General features: G+C 34.4%; 1 protein-coding gene across 1 annotated transcript in view; it reads left to right on the top strand.

Annotated features, from left to right (window-relative positions):
- The window catches only part of LOC129218984 (uncharacterized), a gene marked incomplete in the record, with an annotated part of 259,059 nt that overhangs the window by 142,570 nt on the left and 94,402 nt on the right, over nucleotides 1-22,087 (top strand). Inside the window, 2 exon segments of the mRNA XM_054853306.1 lie at nucleotides 5,375-5,445; nucleotides 13,682-13,806. Of these exon segments, the coding sequence (XP_054709281.1) occupies nucleotides 5,375-5,445; nucleotides 13,682-13,806 (196 nt within the window).

The following is a 22,087-nucleotide window of genomic DNA, read 5'->3' on the forward strand; positions in this document are numbered from 1 at the left end:
TGTGGGAACTGTTCACTTGTGCTCCTGGATGTTGTGTTCACAAGTGTCCCATCGTCTACTTTAGAGCTAACTCGGAAAAATAGAGTTTTCAATTTAATAAAAAATTTTAAACATTTTTATTAATTTACTTGAATGTTCATACAATCGTTCGTAATACTTAGATTCAGATTAGCAATTAGTTTTAAAAATGTTTTCTCGTGAAGAAAAGACAAAGATAAAATTTTTTCAACACCTGCTAAAGCAAAGACGTTGTCACCACAAAAACATAAAATGACTCATTGCTCTAAATTTTTCCCAATAGGTACAGCTAATGCTGTCCCCATTTTAGAATTTTTCCAGATTTTTTGCTTGAAGTGACCTGAGGAAAACATACCATGTTCACATGTGCCCCGTGTTCACATGAGCCCCCTTTTCCCCTATATATTGCAAATTCGTTGAAAGATCTCTTAAAACTAGTTCGGGTAAAAGAAAATCCCCCTATATCAGTGGCGTACCCAGGGGGTGGGCTGATAGGGCTACAGCCCCCCCCCCGAAATTTTCAAAATTAATTATAAAAATTATAATAAAGAACAAGTTTTTTTTTTATGATGTATTTTTGAAATCTTACATTCGTATTGATATCAGAAAAGCGATACATGAACTTTTCTTAGCTACAGTTCATAAGTATCCCCCCCCCCCCAGCTCAAAGACTTTCGAGCTCAGCCCCCCCCCCCCCGAACTGATTTGTCTGCGTACGCCGCTGCCCTTTATCTTCAAAAGGAAAGAACAACTTTGAAAATATAAACTTAGTTTAAATCTCAGTTTTCCTTTTGAATAATATATCTTTCTTTATAAGAAATAGAGTTAGCTTTAGCCGCCATTTTTTATTCCTCTGTAGCACGTTTCTGGCTGCAAATATTTTGGGAGACACGAAATCAATGAAAATCACCATGATGTGGTTACAGCCAAGGGTACGGATTTGGAGGGAAAGTGCACCAACTCTGGGTCCGAATTTTATAAACTTCTTCTTTAATTCCCTTACAACAAAATTAGTCCGACTCCGACTCTGACTCCGCAACACTGGCAGATGCGGAATCAAAGAGGGAAAGATCGACTCCGATTCCTACTCTTGGAATTTTTAGCCCAAGATTCCGACTCCGGTTATCATTCTTGGAACACTTGAAAGTTAATAAGTTAGTAAAATCTGAACTGATATTTACAAATTTTATTGAAATTATAAACGCGTTTTAAAGAAAAATGAAAAAGAGAAAGTACGAGAACTTAAATGAAATAGAATTGGCTGTAAAAAACATTGTCTTACTGCGTTCAATTTAGAAAGCTCATTATCAAAATTAGAAAATGAATTTGAAATGAGTGCTTATGATACGAAAATTCACTTACAAGAAGAAGAAAGTTCAACAAACTGTTTGATTACGAGATAATGAAAGCGCCAAACTTATAAGAATTCTTCCGAACGTTCCTCTAACAATAGCCACAACAGAATGACAGCTTTCAAAATTACAGCGGATGAAAACGCATGTGAAAATGAACAGTGTCAAATTCCCACCTCTCATCCGTAGCATTGATTTTTGCAAAAAGAATCCATCATCTCCTTTAGACTTGAATTTTTATTAAACAGTGTCATCAGTTAACAAGCTCGGTCTCTTGGCCAAAATCAAAGTGCAGAATTTTTTTTAAAATCGTTTTAAAGTTTTTATGGAAAAAAATGCTGCATAATTAACGTATTTGTATTGTTAACACTTTGTACTTCCTCATACAAAAAAGGAAGTATTGTATTGGCGAAAAAATTTTCACTCAAAAATCGACCTTAATTTCCATTTTACTCACCCCGAATGAATGTTGAGTTTTTTTTCGACTCGACCACACGTGGATAAGTGCCTAAGAACGTATAGACACGCGAAATATCCATTTTGACGATTCTCGAGTTAATTACGACGATTTTTCTCTTGACGTCTGTATATACGTATGTATGTGCGTATGTATGTATGTATGTCGCATAACTCAAGAACAGTATGTCCTAGAAAGTTGAAATTTGGTACGTCGACTCATAGTGGGGTTGTGCACCTCCTCTTTTGATTACATTCGGGTGTTTCTAAAGGGGTCTTTTGCCCCTTTTTGGGGGGAAATCATTGTTTTCGATGTAAACTCAAGTGGTGTTATAATTTGGTGGACATTTGGCGATATATCGCCAGTCTTGGTCACCAAGTTTTGTCGCCAACTTGGCGACAAATTTGGCGGGTTTTTTTCTAATCTAGTTTCAATTTGGCCACTGTTGGTGATATTCAGAGAGTAAACTATTGAATCACATTAAAATTGCCAATAATAAGGAAATGGCATTAAATTGAAGTAAAAGGAAGTCATGTGATGCACACATCAGCTTGTTTTTTTTTTTTCGAATTTATATTTGCTAATTCCAGCACATTTGTTTTTCGTACAGTAATTCGATTTCTCTTGTGAGTTGTTAAATCTAAAATTTTCAGATGTTTTTAAATTATGTCAATTAACAAAAATGTAGTTTTAATGAGACAAAAACTAATTGTAACAGCAAACTACTCCCTCCCCCTCCTCCCACTAAAACCGAATGTGACTCTGTAAAGGAATTTGAAAATGCATGAATATGATTCACCCAATGCTTCTAAAAAAATATGCACGACACAGGTCGTAAAGTTATCCTAAAACATTTCATTAAGTTCTAAAGTTTAGATGCATTTATGATGTAGTTGCTGATGTTAATGAATTTATTATTATTTGTTGATTATGTATCTTGTATATTGAAATATTTTGCAAATATATTTGTTATTCGCTAGCGTTTTATTTGTCTGAACATTGTAATCGGTTTGTATTGACTTCACAATTTCAAAATATACTTTCGATCGCTTAAAATAAACTAAATAACATAACTTGAATAAGTACAAATGTTTTTTAAGGCATTGCACCAGATATAAAATGAAATTCAGGTATAGCAACTGATAAAAACTTTTTTTTTTTTTTGAATTTACAAACATCTTCCGACGAAAATTGTTTACATTTATATCTTTTTAAGAAATTTTAAAGGGATTTCCTCCCCTGTTTTTTATCACCCGTCTCTCAACTCAACACTTTTATATCTTAATTCTACTAAGCAGTTTACCTTAAACACACATCACAGCGAGGTAAAAAATTTAAACGAAGGCGAAAGACACAAATTGATACGCATTAAGAAGTGATTGACCCATTAACTTTTTCCCCCAGTTCTATTAATCTCCCTATTTAATGCTGCAGAAATAAATGCAGTTAAATTTCTTTTAATTAAAGTTCACCGCTATATATTGGAACTTTTATGTTCCATAAAAATGGCAATGATAAAATGCTTCTATGTTTCTTTTTTCTTCTGATTTTCATTAGAAAGTACATAGGCTACTATCGGCGTGTGCTCTAATAGTTTTATTTAAGTGCTGATTTATTTCTTAATTTATTTCTTGCCTTTTCAAGAACCGTTTAAAGAATTCCAAGAATGTACTTCATACAATCCATTTTTTTTTTTTTTTTACTGTGCCATTCGTTGCACGCTTCACTCGCCAACCCTCGCACCGCACCTGATACTAAGATGAATCTCATGGGTCAAAACAAATATAAAATTTATGCATGTATTCAATTTTTTCCAGATAGCGTGAGAAACCCAAGAAAAGAAAAGACGAGTACAAACAAAAAATTGTTATAGTCAGTTACTGAATGCTTATTTTATCGATACGAAGTTTCCATCCATTTTTAGAAACCAATTTCCGAGTAATTGGTCTCAAGTTTGCAACAGTCATTCATAACACCGTATGAAGATGATCAGCTGTTTTGGAAAGTTCCAGGATATATTTTTTATCTGTAACATTTAACACAACAACAGACCTCATGGATCAATTTCGCAAGCCACGCATGTCGCGTGGGCCGTAGTTTGGGCACCACTGATCTACACTAATTACTCGGGAGAAAAAAAAGGCTATTGATTGTTTTTTGGGCTGACCCGTGGGCCGTAGGTTGGACACCACTGCATTGCACTAATCACTCTGGAGAAAAATATCTCTGTTGCTTATTTTCTCAACGACTTTATGCTGTACAAAATTTCGTCATAAAATCGTCTTGAGCTACTTCCAACTCTTTTTCAATCGTTCCATAACAGAAGCAATGTAACTAAGAGCTTGTTTATCCATGACCTTCCATGGAGACGGTGCTATTACTTCCTCCAGCTGCAAACATTTGCATTGCTTGGTCTTTCTAAACAATAAATATGGTTGGTGGTACAATTACCTGTAGAAACACTAACAAGTAGGTTGAATGTTGCGCAATGCAACGTTTGTAAGTTTTCTCCGGGCTAACTGGGGCCAAAGGCAATCCGTACAGGGCCCGACTAATTAAAAGTGAGACTCTAGGCCCACAATAATTTCGAGGTCCCTTGAAGACTGATTTTTGAGGGCCCCTTTGTCTATCACAGAATTATGTAAATCATTTATCATGTGCATTTGTGAATCCCCTTCTAAGCATCTCATAATTGTGACATAATAAACTCGCTACTGGTAGAATTAATAAAAATTATCCTATAAGTAAATTTTTTTTCCAACAAAAAGTTGTTGTTTTTATTATTAACTTAAAAATACATGTATTTTTCGCGTAGTTGTAATGCTATGCATAATTCTTTAAGTAATTTGGAGGCCCAGGCCTAGTTGTTCTGTGCGGTAAACAGGCCTTGAATTCGTATAAATGAAAGTGCGGATAATCCGGGTAGTATGGAAAATTAGCAACAACAAAAAAATGCTTAAATAAACCGACATACCTTTTATTACAGCGAAAATCAATGCTTTGTAAGAAAATTACACATAATAGTTTCGCGCAATCCACACTTTATATTATTCAATATGTTGCGAATGTTTAGCATTCAAATAGTTTATATATCGAAGTTTAACTTTTATTTTTTGTGAAGGTTAACTTAACTCTCCATATTTGATCCGGATAAACACCGGAGATAAGGCTGAACGGCCGCCGTATGAACGAGGCTCTACTGCACAATATTTCAACAAAACACTGTCGCAACCGTCACAGTTTGCACAGAAGTGCTAGTGATGATGCATTAGTAGCACTTGCCAGACCCCGCTCACTACAATTGCTCTTTTCCAGTTGTAGCACAAAAGTGGGGAAATATTTAACTAATCAAAAACGTTCACGTGTCACTAAGTCTCCCCGGTAGCCGCTAAATACAAAACTTCAGTCACGGTACTTAATGCTATGTGTAGGAAAACTCCCCCCCCCCCCCCAAAAAAAAAAAGTTTATTAAAGAGACATCTACAAAATACAGTAAACACTTATCTTTCAGTTTACTTTTCCTATATAAATCTCTCTCTCTGAACAGATGCTGACCGACGATTATGAAAGTACAACGGATGACGGAGACCTGCTTTCTCCAGACGGTACATCTCCAACGTAAGTATTTAGTACATATCCCTTTTCCGTGGAAGCATTTGTCTACAGAGCCAAGTTTTCTTGGTTGGGAATGTGTCTGAAAAATTGCAACTTTTTGTAGCCTTCTGTCAGTGGTTTCCGAACTTAAATTTTTTAGACCGCCCCTCTTTTTTTTAATGAAGAAATTTGTTCTGCTACCACCTCTTCAACTTCCGCAACATTAATTGTTGATAAATTTTAATATGAAGTTACAATTTATTTAATTTGTTAGAAAACAACGCCATATTTTATATAAAATAGTTTCTATACACCAAACATGATTGGTTACTGTTGTATTATAATATGACTATTGGTGTGTTTACTATATTTAACAAATTGTTCAATGTATAATTGTTTATGTATATGAATTATTTAATGTCTCCTAAGGGGAACGCACCCTACATATTGAAAACAGCTGTTTTAAGTATTTGAAAAGGAATGGTGTTCCGTTTTAACCTGCAAGACCTTTAGTTTCACAACCGTTAGTCCTAGATGCATACTACCAATTGCAGAAATGTTCCAAACCAGATGCAAAGTTAAGATATTGAAAGTTGAAGTGAAAATAAAAATAAGTCAAAAAATACAAAATTTAACTTTTTATACGGGCTCCAGGTCCTCTAACTTATATTTAGGGAAATAATCTCCATTGAAAAATAATTCCAGCACAAAAAGTTTAAAATTAGTTCGACCAGTATTCACCGAGATATGAAACGCAACGTTTTGTGACTTACACCACTTTTCACTCGTTGTCAATAACACCTTTTGGGGGGAAATATAGCAGTTAACAAGTGTTTAAAATTATATGTGTGCATACAGTGTGGTTTTTCAAATTGTTCGAAACTTTGTTGTATGACAAACCGGGCTGTCGGTAATCGATATACCGACAGCCCGGTTTGTCGATTATAGTTCTGTCTTAGCACTGGCTTAAGAGCGGTGACTTATTGCAGTGTGTCTACAAATTAGTTAGCCAAAAAAAAATGACTTTTTTAATGTAATTTACCGAGAACAAATGAAGCTACATTTTGTTGCTTGTTAACTGTCCAAGTTAACCATTACCACAAATGTTTTATGTTACTTTTTTTCCTTACTCTGCAAGTGTCTGATAGGTAAAAAAGTTATTGTCACAGATTTGTGAGAATGTTTCCGGCAATCAAATGAATTTCCGTATAGTTTCTTGATTTTGGTTCAGGAACGGATACAGAAAGTGGCTGAATGTAAACTCAAAATGTGCAACCAGTCAAACTGTCTCGGGATGTTATATTTTGTTCCGAGATATTTTCGATCATTCATTCACAAATCTGAGACAAGAACTTTTTTACCGATGGAGTAGTTGCAGCGTAACGAAAGGAAGTCACATCGAACATTTGTGATAATTGTTAAACTTTGACAGTTTTTCTATCTTACAACAAAATGTGCCTTAACGTTTTTCGTGAAAATTATATTCAGTAAATCTTTTTTTTTTTTATTATTTTTTTTTTAATTTAATTTGTAGAAACCCTGTACAGTAAAAATCCAACTGGATATTATTTCTACTTTATTGAACAGAATAAAAAATAAAAAACATCCAAGATGTCTACAATCTTTTCAAATTTTTGGTATAAAAATTTCCGCATAAAAAAGATGTAGAGATGAAAATATATTCAATTAGATCTCTAAAACTAATGCAATGAAATTCTGTCCCCTGCTTGGATTTCTATCAAATCTTTTCCTCACGAGCTTATCAAATGCGACGATTTCGTTTATCTCCTGTTCCATTTTCCGGGGAAAGAAAGGGTACAGAAAATGTTTCATATCGTAAGACCTTGGAGAATTGGAGCACAGCGCTTTCTACTGTACGTAGTATCATTGTGTTTTTCCTTTTTTTTTTCATTGACAGATTAATCGCTTCAACGAAAAGATAAGCTAACCTATGAATCACCAGAGAACTCATGTAAAAAGTAAGATTTTCTGCCTACCTATTTCAGTGGTTAAATCGTAAAATTAATGAAAAGGCTTTTGCATTTTTCAAAATTATTTACACGGCGTACATAATCTGATTTTTTTTTTTTTTTTTTTTTTTTTTTTTTTTTTTTGAGCAATCACGATTGCTTATTGCTTTCATTTGACTGTTTTTTGGCGTGCTATCATTTTTCCCACCGGCGCGGCGTCACCCTCCGGCAGCACCACCCGTCGCGTCGGCCGGCCTCACGAAGCTGCTCCTCTAGCGAAAACCGTCTCCAGGTTGCGTCCATATCTAACACACACACGCACCATACACACACGCACACACAAACACACTAACACACATACACAAACACCACCATACACACACATACACAAACACATACACACACGCATGCATACAGACACCTACACATACACACAAATACACACAACTGCCCACACATTCATGCCTGCACACTGACACAAACACATATGCTTACACACACATACACATACCCCGCCCCCACGCACACAAACACTCATACACACAACTACCCACACACTCATGACTGCACACATGCCTACACACATACACATACCCCCCCCCCCCCCACACACACACATACAAACACACACTCGTGATTGCGAAAAACATAATTTGAATTCAAGATGACAAAATTCAAATTATTTTTTTTTTTTTTTTTTACAACCATTTTCTGACAAATGTATTTTTTGCTGCATTTCTTTACTCTAAATGCACCTGGGGAAAAGATGTGTTTGGGGTTTTCTACAAATAATGTCACGCTTTTAGGGGGGTTCGTGAAATTGTGAGATTGTGACAATGGGGAAGGAAGGGGAAATAAGAAGTGTAGCATCACATACTTTTTATAACAGCATTAGGGTTTATAATCCCGAAATCCCAATTTCGAATCCCGTGGGATCCCGCATGATACTTCCTGAGATCAATCCCGCGGGATTGCGAGCAAAATCCTGCAAAGATTTTAAATGCAAACGTTTAACATTTAGGCTCAGCCCCTTATTTCTTTTTGTAGTTAGGGGAGTAGCGAATCGCAATTCGTTGGCCTCGAAAGCCGATGATCGCGGGTTTTAAAACCGGCGTCCAAGGTTTTAGCCGGTGGAATGCATACAATCGTTTTCACCTATGTCGTATGATTATTCTGCTAGTTAAAGATACTTTGAGTGCCTATGTAACTGAGACACTCGATTAAGTTTAAACTCTTGAATCTGTTTTTGTTTTGCAAAATTGAGCTATATCATTGGATTTCAACATGACTGATTAAATAGCCTTTAAAAATGTGGAATATGATCGTAGAAATCGGGACAAGTGGCCGGCGTAGACTTTCCCCTTCCAATTCAAAGCCCCATTCTCATGAAATTACATGAGGCAAGTCCATTTGTTAGGAATTTTTAGTTCTCATTTTCTCAAAATAATTCAATTCACCCTGTAAAAATTCATTTTTCAGTCGATTATTGATGCTTAATACTGAAAAGTGAGGGGCAGGCACTTTTCATTTTTCAAACGAGAGGGCAGTTGTCCCCCTGGCCCTAAGTTGAAATTGGAAATACCTGATTTTGCAGCTGCACGTTTCATTTGTATGTAACTGAAATAGTACCATAAATGACATACATGGACGTAGTAAGCCGAAAATGTAAATAACAGTCAAACCTTGATGTCTCAAACCTAATTATCTCAAAATACTTGATGTCTCGAAAATAAAAAAAATCCCAGCATTTTCCATAAAAACCCCCATAATTATCTCGAAATTTATTTTTCGAAACTCTTGATATGTCGAAATATTTGCACAGAAGCAAGTTTCAATTATCGTTATTCTTTGGCCATTTTTGTAGTAAAACCAGTCCCAGGGACAATTGCTTAACGTTTTTCATCCCCTTTCTTGGAAATTTTGTGAATAGGGAATTGGGGCAAGATAACAGGGGAGTGTTGGTATAAGTAGAGATCCTATATCTGGAGAGATTGGACAACGGCGCGCCGCTATCCGCCATGTTTAGTCCAAGTGTTGTCAGCTCGAAATGCTGCGCTGTGTGATTTTTTAGCTTTCCCATGGAATATAGGACATTAAATCTTTTAATTAGAGACTTATTTTTTTTTCTCCTCGTATTTTCATTTAACTAAGTGAGTTTAAAGTCTGGAAATCCGTCGCCAATCGTTTCGTATCGTCATAGCGCTTACAAAGGAAAAATTTTTTCTAAAAAATTTGTACATAAAGGTAGAAAACAAAGATATATTTGTGATCTGCACATTTCATTTCATAATATTAAAACTAGCCTCTAATTTTTTCGATACAATGTACAGTGATATTTGGGGCAGAAGATGCATTACGGTCTACGGGCAGTGAGCATCTTTGGACATAAGATGGCCGCCGCTCTGAAGTTGTCCAATCTCTCCGTATTTAGGATCTCTTGGTATAAACGAGGTGCTGTGTGTTCTCCAGAGCTTAGAATCTTTGTGCATTTCTCTAGAACATGTTGTCCACTTTGAGGAAAGGAGGTCGATTTTTCGTCTGTCAGTTCTCAAGCGAAAACTGAAAAAGCCTTCCTGTTCCTCATTTTCATCATTCTGCTTTTTTAACTACTACAAAATGGCTGCTGGGCACTTTTTTAATGTGGGGTTTCTGGTTAAATATAAAATTTGAATTTTTAAATATAAAGGTGAAAAAACCAACTTGAAATTGTTGTTCATTTCAAAATCTCATCCTGTGCACTTTCGACAATTATAAAATTTCAAATCTAGTAAAATATTGAAGACTACTTTATCGATCGTAATTCGAAGTGATCCCATAGTACATATATAAATGCATATAGCGCACGTCTGTGTAATTGTGAGAGTTACTAGTGATATTTTTTAAAAAATCTTGATAACTCGATGCCTCGATTTTCCCCGACCCGAAAGATTCTAGATATCGAGGTTGTACTGTAATTTATGACGTTTAAATGCAACTATATATATATATATATATATATATCTTCAGGGCTGTTTAGTCCCCCCCCCCCTTCTCATAATTTCTGCATTAAGTTTGGAATAAAAACTTCAAAAGCAGGGGTTTTTTTTTTTTTTTTTTTTTTTTTTTAAATATAAAGGAGGAGGGAACAAGTCTGATCCCTGATAAAGGAAGATTGAGCTCCAGCGTGTGTTTAGAATGAAAAGTTAAAGCCAAAATTTTTTAAGTTATGTGACGGGGAAGACAATTAATAGATTTATATACTGTGACAATAACTGTATTTACATTTCTAGAGGATAATAATAACAATGGTTTTAATCAGTCATTATTCGATTTGAAAACATGAAATATATTGTTCCTTCATCTTCAAGAAAAGGTATTAGCTGATAATATTTTATCTAGACAAGTTAGAAATAAATCATTAGAAGAAACCAATAACAACATCTTAAAAAGATCATAACGCATCAAATTATTCAAGAAACCGAATAAACTCGGTCTGCGGTATTCTCCGTAAAAAAAAAAAAAAAAAAAAAAAAAAAAAAAAAAAAAAAAAAAAAAGAGAGAGAAATGCGAAAGTCCTAATTAGCTCTTTCCAAAGAAATAAATTAAATATGTATTCAGAGAGAGGAGAATACGCTTGGAGGGGCATTTAGATTTGAAAAATGTTCTCTTTTCGGCGATGAAAAAGAAAATGGGCAAAGCACCAATTAAAGTCGGAATTCCGGGTTATCTAATTAGCAGTTACTATTTAATCTGCGAAAAACAATTGCATTTTTTCCGAACGTTTCTTTGTAAATGAGGTGTTTTTTACCCACTTTCTTTGAGAAAGTTGGAGAAAATCTTTTCTTCTTACAAAAGAATCACGGCCATTTGAATGCCATGATTGGGCGCTCATAAAAAGAATCGAAAGACCGGGAAAAAGTAATTTTCAATTCCTGTAACAAAAGGGAAATTTTGTTTGAAAGATTTCGATTGCACTATCGAACCGGACGCGAAATAATATACTATACGTATGAACATTTTTCCAATATTGGGTATAAGGATACGCGAGCAGTAGTTAGTCATAAAGTGGAGATACTCGGGCATTTTTTTGAATTTGTCTTCTTTTAGTGTGAAATTTAAGTTTCTTTCAAAGGAAAAAAGAAACTTATTGCCGAATCAAAGAACGAAATTCGAAATGTAATGAAATTATGGTAGCATAAATCAAATATTGTTGTTATTATTGTTGTTACTTGAGAGACTCGAACTCTTTTCACTTGACGGAGTCGAAATCAAGGCAGAAGGGAGTCGCTCTTTAGAATGTGAGCACCCAATTGAGGAAGATTTCATCTTGGCCTCAGTAGATGCCAGAATCACGTCCACCATTTAGGCGCGCTTCTAAAGAGGAGGTGGACACCAGAAAAACTGCACCCATGGTAACTGCAGCGACTGACAACAGAACTTTCGGACCCTCAGATTTAACGAGCAGATTCTCCGCATGTACTCGGTGGATATTTGGGTGGCGTCGAGCTCCAAACAAATGCGTAATAAAGAATGTAACCAGACATATTTTATACAATATTTTGAAATAAACTGAGTGTAAGTAGAAACATTATTCCAATTGAATTTAAGAATGCACAAAAATTTTTCTGTCTGTCTGTCTCTCTCTCTCTTTCATTCTTTTGCTTAGATATGAAATGAAATCATCTGGATATTGTCTTTCCATTCTCATGCGTACGAATATTTAAAACAGTGCGATAGGTCTTCATTTTGACTTGAGGCTGTGGGCTTTCCAGAAACGTAAGAACTTCATTTGTGCTGAGCAAGATCATTGTTTATTAATTTCTACTGCGAAAAATCAGATAAATTGAATTTGAAGGAATTAAGTGATTACTTATTTGCTTTGTGTCCACGCGTCACCATTCACGAGTCGAATTGCCAGCGCAGTGATATATCTCGTACCTTTAGTACATCCAGTGTTACACTATATGACTTGTCCTTAATTCCATTCATACGAGATGCAAAAAAAAAAAAAAAAATTCCTTCGTCGTAGAAACTACGAATGAAAGTACCACAACGGAACTGCTTTCCAAGCAATATAAAAAGAAATAAATGATAGTTTTCCGAAAAAAATGGCGCTGACGTAAATCGCGGAGTTCTTTTCTCTCCGAGATCCACGCATACACCATGGCTGAGATTCATACATTTATCCCTTTCCGGAGGTTTATATGATTCTTTTTCCCCCCCTTTCGCACGTGAGGAAAGAGATCAAAAGATTGCCTAGTAGGGAAAAAATGTTTCATATACTTGCCACTCTTTTTTCCCTCTGGGGATATTTTCAGATGGTAAGCACTATATCGAAGATAAATCCTCCCTCTGGGTACTTTTCAGATTCAGTGAAATGTAAAAAAAGGAATATTTCGCCGAAATTGATTTTTTTCTTCTTATTATTTGCAGAAAATCTCCAAAATATATGTGCTGAAAAAGCAACAAACTAGACAAATTACAATGTGATCAGACATTTTTTAAAAAAATTTCTTATAAATACTTGACTCTCACATATCCACCAATCCGAAAAATGCTTTGAAGATGACGGATGCTAAACAGTTTGAAAATTTCACAGTCGAAAAAAAGGGCTAGATTATAAGACACCATAAACTCACTTTTCAATGTTGTTTACGATATAGTAATAGTGCAGACTACTAACACAAACACAAGGACGGATTCAGAAATTTTCAAGGGAGGGGCGATTGATTTTTATTTCTTGCTTTTTACTATGTATACTGATTTAAAAATATTGATCACAAAGGTTTTGGACTTCAATTCCGAAAAAAATCCGAAATAGGATCCCAAACTCAAACCTCCCTTTTCCCAACATCAATGAAACTCGTCTAAATTTGCGTTTTTTGAACTTCAATTTTGAAAAATTACTGGTGGAGAGTAACTTAAATGAGTGGCGACCGCCCCTCCCATGTATCCGTCCCTGCACAAACAGGATGCGTTTTCTGGTGTGGGGTGGGGGGTGGGAAATAGTAACAGTTCTCACGGCTCTGAAGCGTAGACGGGTAGACCCCCAAACCCACACTCCTTTGCTGGGCCACTGGTACAGATATCTAACTGCTGAATTAAAATGAGAATCAGTTCTGCAGAAAATACATCCAAAGGTTTGAAACAACTTTTTCCCCGTTTTTTTTACTAATGAACCACTTTTCTTTTTTTTTCTTTTCGTTTTGACATTTGAGGGTTGTTCAGTCGTTAATTACTATTATTTTACTCTTGAAAATCGATATCACCTATTTTGTACATAAATTCCTTATCAAACTTTTTCCTTGCAGATCTGCAGAAGATGGTTCCAAAAAAGGACGACGTAGTTCCATAGTCGTAATCCCTCCCATGCAGATCTGCCCGGGAGATTTGCTAGTGTACAGCAAAGTACTGAGTCAAAGAAATACATTGTTGGGTAAGTATTGCATGTTTTTTTAAAAACCTATATTGACTGAACTGAAAAACTATGTAACCATCAAATTTGCTCTACATTCGATCCCAGAAAGGATATTGTAGAATTTAAATATCTACGATCCTTAAAGTTAATTAAAGTGTTGTTACATTTGGTGTTATATTGATTTTCGTAATATTTTTAAAAAACACTTATAAGTCCTGACAGAAAAACTACGTAACCATCGATCTGCTCTACATTCGATTCCAGAAAAGATATTGTAGAATTTAAATATCTATGATCTTAAAGTTAGTAAAAATTATACTGTTTGTTACGTTTGGTGTTATCTTGATTTTGGTAATACGTTAAATTATAAAGAAAAACATTGATAAGTACTGACCGAAAAACTATGTCACAGTCAAATTTTCTCTACATTCGATTCCAGAGATTATATTCTGGAATTTAAATGTACACAATCCTTAAAGTTCATTGATAAAATTATGCTGCTTGTTACATTTGGTGTTAAATTGGTTTTGGCAGTATGTTGAATTATGAAGAAAAAAACACTAGCACAGGTACGTACTACCAGCTTTATTGGTAGGAATTATTTCAAAATGTGAAAATACGTCCTGATATTTTTTAGAATTGTGAAATTCGTTTAAAACGCGTAAAACATGCGAACACGCTGTCTACCGTAACAGTCAATACTACATATCTTAGGATGAAATGAAAGATGGCAGGGAAAGAAGACATGTGTGTACAGTTTTTATCAGTTACATTCATCATGTTTGACACCTTGCATCGTAAAAAATAACAATAAAACAGTTAAAGGGGAATTATCTGGTACAGTAGAACTCCAACTATCCGAACCGTTCGTTATCCGAATCGTTTTCGGAGCTCTAAAAAAAGTAAGATGGAAACGTAACGCGGTTCACAAAATATAATGCTACACTCTATTTCCTCCATAAAACTATTAGAAAGACAGTTTACTTTGACCGAGATATTCAGCAAGCAATGATTTTCAAAGTACGGTGCGTACATAATGTACTAATGAAAAGCTAGCACTTGTAAGCACGCTTAACAAGTAAAAGAGTGTTGCCTTATCATATTTAAAAGCTCATTTTAAAATAGTTTTTTTTTCTCTTTACAAGTCAACATTCATACAGTAATTGATTAAAATATACCCTTTTCTTTCGGAAAAATTCCAATATCCGAATGGGGTCCGGTTCGAATTGATTCGGATAGTTGGAGAAGACTCGTATTACATATACTCGTATTATGTTTTCCAATTGCGCCATTTTCCCCCCAAGATGCTTAAATTTATGTAAAATACCAAGCGTAAAAATTCTACTTACGAAATGTTTCAGGCGCATTTCCGATTTTCAATGCGTGAAATACGCTTGTAGAGGTGCTAAAAATATCCCTGAGCATTGGATAGTAATTTTGTATGAAATGAAATGTGTTGCTTAGAGTAAGTCGGGGTATCACACGTAACCTAAAGCAGATACATAGTTAAAAAAATTTAATGAATGAAAAATGAAAGTTAATCTCACCAGCCTCTCTTAATATAGGTCCAAATGCGGTGTAAAATCTATCACGTCCAAAAACTACGAATTTAATTTTTTATTTCAAAAAGAAAAAAATGCTGCATCTTTTGTGGTATATTACCGTGACAGTCAAGCAATTCGTCCCAGTCCATCAGGTTAAATGCCTCACTTGAAGTAACATCACCAAACTTGTTATGAAAAACAAAATGTTTAAAATTATCTAAATGAATGCAAATCATAATATGAGCAACGAAATGAAAAATCAAAATAAATTTTATTCTAGTAAAATAAAAATGTAGGAAAATATAAATGTAAAAAGTTTTAAACTGCGTTAAAAAGTGTCACTCTTACCTTTCACTTTGCTATAGAACTGTAATTACCTCTAAAAATTCGTTGAAAATGACTCTAGTATGTTCTTAATATGCTTAATACGCAAATTCTAATGAAAAGGTCGACACATGAGCATTCTGTTTTTAAAATCGTGAAATACAGTTAGGTATTACTGGAGCGTTTTAACTGCGAGTCGTAATATTCCGACTTACTCAATCTCAGTAGATAGCAGATGTATAAAAATAGATGCAGTTACACAGTTGCAAGCAATTTTGTAGTGAAAAACGTGAAGGATGAATTCAAATCTCAACATAGTTTTATTTCATTCTAATCTTTCTTTTCTTGAAAAGGTATATTCTATTTTGACGTATTCTTGTCCGAATCAATTTCTTCGGTGCTCACTTTTTCGTTTGGTAGAAGAATATTAATCTTTCATATTTTTTTAGTAAGTCCCTGTTTCTTTAGAAATATTTTAAGATTGTTAGAGCAAAATAGCAAAATGGGTGTGCAGCATTGATGTTCGATGTTGAACTTTACCAAACGTTGATAATTCGACCATCGATGTACTAGAATTGATGTTTGCTGGACATCGATGACTGAGTTAATGTTTTAACGTTGTCATGATTTTATTTTAGGGTAAAAAAACGAATGTCTATACTTATGGGTAACTAATCCCGGGAAAAACAGGAGAGTTTGAAATATGCCATCCTTGAATAGCAACGAAAAATCTCAATGAGCGGAGATTTTTCTTTCCAAATTATTTTCCGACTGATGTTTAAACATAAATTGTATTGTTTCTCTTTAAAAAAAAAATAATAATTTCTTTTTATGTTTTACAGAAATACGTAGTACCTTTAGAGTTATTTGAAAAAAAATTTCAACACCGAACATTTCATTTCCTATTCTTTTACGATGATCATCCGAAAAAAAGATCTTATAACATTGTTTTTACAGTTTGTGGGAAATCAAGTAAGCTGTTGAAAAAACATCCTCAAGCTTACTTACACGGAACCCACGCGAATAGAGTAATAATGAAAACGGTTTGAATAGGTAGCAATCGGGAGAGCATCTTCAGACACATTTTTGATGCAAAAATAATTTGCCCTTATCCGCCCATTATTGAGAAAAAGCTCTTAAAGTCTACCGAAATTTTAAGAAAAGCGTCAAATTTAAAGACTTGGCGAGAAATTGATCACGCGATTTCGCCAACTACATCCATCTACGAATCGTGTGAAAGATAACTTCCATTTCTTATTGAAACTCGCTAAATTTGGCAACTTTTCTTAAAATTTCGGTAGGTTTTAAAGCCTTAGATTTCGATAACGGTGACACGAGGGCAGATAATTTATGCTTCACGAAACATGCTTTACAACCCTCTTTCGATTGCTACCTATTTAATTTTTTTTTCATCGTTGCACTATCGTGTAGTTTCCTGGTTAGCTTCGAAATTGTGCCAGCTAGTGATGTAGAAGTTTTCGGGAAAAGACGTACACGTTAACTTTTTCTCCAAGTGCTTTGAGAAATTGGAGAAAATTCCAATTAAGTTTAAAAAATAAAATTAAATTCAAAAAAAAAAAAAAAACATTTTCTAAGTACTTTATCAGTTGCTTTGAAACATCTTTGCTATTATAGAAAATAGAGAGATATATTTTAAAAGAAGCATAAGTAAGGAGTTTAGAATCGAAACCACGTCAATCAATGTATTTCCAAAAAAAAAAAAAATCTTTCGTAATTTGATACTTCTTGGTCTGTATTTTCACGTTACAAAGCGATTTAGAATGAATCCCTCTCAATAAGGTCCGGTAACTGTAAAAACGCACGGGTAAAAACCAACAACACTTTTTTCATAAATTGCTAAATCAACTTTATTTTTAACTTTGCGGCTCAATACATACCAGAAAATATAGAAAAGTTCGATTTACCTGAAAACTAGCACAAAAAAATTGCATTTTTATCTTTAAATAATTAGACAATACTGCTAATTTAAAAAAAAAAATAAAGCAAAAATGAAGGCGTGTACCAAAGGTTATGCAGAAGACAATTTATTCCTTAAGTAAAATTCCTCAGTCCCCACGAAAACAATCATATTTTGATACTAAATGCTTCAAAAATTTACAAAGAAGTTAGAAACAGTAGTTTTTTAAATATTTGAGATTTGAAATTTATGTAATTACTCAAAAAACACATTTTAGTTTAACAAACTTTGACAATGCCACCTAAACAATCAACACATAACACAGCTTTTAACTGACGTATTTACATTACAATCATCTTCTTTTTTGTCCAAAAAAAAAGAATGAAAATAAGAAAGACGTATTTTCCGTCTGAACGAGTTTTTCTCCGGAAATCCAACAAGGAATCAAGATATGTCTCTTAAAAAATAATCTATTGTCATTGAATTTATCAAATACCCTTTTCAGGAGCCTAACAAAAAAGTAGGATTCTATTAGACGATGAGGATTAAGGGCAACGCCACCTGGAGAGGTTCTCGAAGCAAGTTTTCCGTGATGAGATTTGGCAATCCAGCCTTTCGAGACAAAAAAAATGTAACAAAAAGCTGACTAGGGTTTCTATGGAGAAGCTTAATCAAAACTTAAAGAGTTGGACAAACATAATGTTAGTTTTTGTTTTTAATTTTTATAAAAACTTTCGTTTTGATGACTATTGGAGGATTTTTCAAATCATTTTGGGGAGCAGAATACAAATAAGATATACTATAATGGATGTTTTATGAATAAATATTAAGAAGGTATATGCGTGATAAATACTCTTAAATAGAAGATATAAAAAGGGGAAATTGTTCCATCAATGAATCTAAACGAGAAAATAAAAGAAGACAAAAGCATTTTCTGTTTTAAACGATTGTTACAAAAATAAAATTTGTGCCTTCTCCGGAAAATGATGATTTACTCCTGATTACTGATATTGAAGTTTTTATTAAAAAAATTCCAGCTATTACAGTAAAATACAATTAATAAAAAGTAGAAACTCACGAACATCGCTCTGGTAGCAATGAAAACAAATCACTTGTCCTTTGGAAACAAGTATAGAACAGCTCTTGAAAGAATCCAGAGACTAAAGTTTCGCCCTTACTTTGGGCACGTCAGTCATAACAGAGATGAAGGCAAAGGAAAACTCATAAAGAAGCTGAATATATCTTTTAACCAGTACATAAGAGGACATCATCGAGATATCCGCAAACATAGCAAGGATTCATTGAAAAAAAAGTGGAAATAAAAGCTGGGGTATAAAACCACAGATAAGCCCCCAATGTCCGGAGCTAAAGGCCAGGACAAAGTTTTACAAACCCTGGTGGGCTTGTAGAAATTTTTTGTGTGCCATAATGCATTCGTCTGACAGAAATAAAGGATCTTTTTTTAAAAAATCTATACGTAGCCGCTCGTCTTGGTTAATTGCACTTGAGATTTTCTTATCTGGTAATATCAAACGGTAGTTTGACAGATGAATGGGTCAACCTTTTTTCTTCCATAACACTGACAACGGCAAGGTGTGGCAGCAGTATATTGCATGCACTGTCAAATGCTTTCAGTTGGTCCTCTTGCAGGGCAGGTTTTATTGCCTGCACATTATACACGAAACTCCTCGATGTTGTAGCATTGCTCAGTTAACAATCTGCACACTGTAAATCTTCATTTTCTCTCCCAAAAAATCTATGCTGTAATTCCTCGAATAGCTTTCAATCATGTACGTATATCCAAGATAGATCAGTGCCTTGTAGAAGATGTCAACGAAGAGCGTTATATTTTCTGTGAGGTTATTCCACTATGTTGTTGCGAGCGAGTCTTCAATCATGGCTGACTAATACCTCGTCTATAAGCCCTTTCAATCGCACGGACTACAGTTAGTCAGAATGGAAGCAAAATGCCCGATTTGCACCAGGAAGGAAATGAACTCCAACAACGTTGTGTTCAACTGCTTGTCAAAGTTAAGAAATGCGACTTTTTGTCATGCCTCTAACCAGGAAACATCACGATCAAGGAAATTCAAAAAAATTCCAAATTGGTGGCATTCGAAAGAGCATTGGAAAACATGTTTATGGCACTGAAACTACGTGCCCTCGTGACCACGTTATCGAAATATGATGTCTTAAAAATTGCCGAAATTTTTAGTAAAGTCGCCAAATTTAGCGAGTTTTGTTCAGAAATGGAAGCTACGGCGCGAATTCAACATCTGCATCTGACAAGACATTTCACTTCCATATTTGGTCACCACCAAAGCGCGTGAGAAATATCGCATTAATTCTTGACTCGGGTGACTACCATGGCGCGGGGTGTCGTGGCACAGACTGCGGCATTGAAATTTTTTGGCGCTTGTGTTCCGGGATATTAACGTGCAACTGTATAGGGGAAAACGACACAGCCCGAAATATTTGTTTTATTTTATTGTAAAAACAATGGAATTTTTTGTTATTCTTAAGACTGTCTGTTAAAAAACTGATGTTTAAAACTTTTATGCTTCTGCGGGTGAAATATTTCCACTGAAAGAGTTTATTCGATGATGAAACTGTTTTGAAAAAAATATGATAACCGTAGAGAAACGGTAAACACACTTCAAAGTCTTTTTTTTTTTTTTTTTTTTGAAAAGTCGTAAATCTGAAGTCTTCAACAGTATCTAAATACGAAGAAAACGACATTTTTAAAGATTTCAAACCATGTTCTCAAATTTAAAAAAAACGATTTCTGTCAGTTATTTTCAGTGTTTTTCGTTATGTGTATCGTTTTCAAGTTATGTGTAAACCCTCTAACAAGTCAAATAAAAAAAAAACTGTATTAATTTTTATTTTGCTCGTATTTGAATTCCCTTTTAATGCGAAACATAATTGGTAAAAGTGACTTCAGTATTTCTAAAAATGATTAAATAACATGCAATATGATGTGCATTTACGTTATAGCGACTTTCAGTTGCAGTGACAGACTTTTTCGAACTACAGGGGTTGTTGTAATGAACGTCGACTATAAAATTTTTGATAAGAATCTGTTATGAAGTAATTTCCGACATCGTTAGCTGTGCAAATTTTTGACTTTTACTATCCGTTGTTTTCTTTTTTTTAATTATTATTTTTTTCGATTTTAAATTAAACATTTTCGCTAGCAGTGGTCAGACAATAAAACTTCTTGAATGATAATAACTTTTGAAAAAATAAATAAGAGCTGGGATACTACAATCCATGATCATGTTCTTTCAACATCAAAAACTGTCCATTTTATTTTCAATATACAGTGAAACCTGTGTAAGTTGACCGCTCGCGGTGCTGTACTTTGGCGGTCAACTTAGACAGGTGGTCAACTTATAAAGGGGTAATGATTTTTTTTTTTTTGTCCATTTCTTGCACCATGTATTCATTTTTTAACGAATTCACCCTTACTCTTTCTGTTTAACTCAAACACTAATTGAAAATACTATTCAAATATTTTTGTCATTTTTTCCTTGTTTTCAACCATACTAGACACTAATTCTGGAAATTCCATATGTGCCCAGCTAATTTCCTCTGGCTTTCTCCCTTTTCAATTAATTTTCATATTTCATACTTTTTATTAATCTCAAGTTCAGTTAACTTTCTTTTTGTAGCCTTTTTATATAAAACTTATAGCAAAAAGAACAACAAGCTCGACTCTCTCAGTTAATAATGGCAAAATTAAAATGTCCTATTTCTTAATCCCTTGCACCAGAAATATGTAACTTTACTATTTAGCAGGCCCACATCTGCGTACCCGCAGTGCGGGGGTCTACGTCCTTAAGGGGGCTAACGTCCTAGAAATTAAAAAAAAACTAGCACTAAAACTTGTTAACTTTACAAATAGACACTGCAGGCTACTAGGGAGAGGCCCTACATATTTTGTTGCGTGGGGCCCAAAATTTATAGATCCGGGCCACCGGGCCTGTTCTTTAGCACAATTCCAGTGTTGCCACAACATATTGCAATTGAAAAAAACTTGTACTTTTGTACTGACACCTATCTTCTTTGAACAGAGAGTGGGCTTTCTTAAATAGAGAACAACGAATGAAAAACAAGTTGCAGAATAAAGAGCAGCATAAGATTTATGTTTGCGGTTTTATTTAGTTAGTAAAACGTTAGTAAAAGCTAGTAAAATGCTAGTAAAAGCATTAAAAATTTTCTTGGAAAGCTATCAAAAAAAAAAAAATAAATAAATAAATAAATAAATAAATAATAAAATATAAAATAATTGTTAAAGAAAGTTTTAAAAAATAAACCAAGTGGTCAACTTACAAAGGGTTTTTTTACAATACTTCAAACCAAATTTGGTGTATATTAGTGGTCAAGATAGACAGGTGGTCAAGATGGAGAGGTGGTCAAGTTATAGAGGTTTTCTTTCAATATATAAGATAGGACTAATTCCGTTCCTGACAAAAGCGGTCAACATAGACAGGTGGTCAACTTACAAGGG

The sequence above is a fragment of the Uloborus diversus genome, chromosome 1, assembly GCF_026930045.1.
Source record: "Uloborus diversus isolate 005 chromosome 1, Udiv.v.3.1, whole genome shotgun sequence".
Lineage (NCBI taxonomy): Eukaryota > Metazoa > Arthropoda > Arachnida > Araneae > Uloboridae > Uloborus > Uloborus diversus.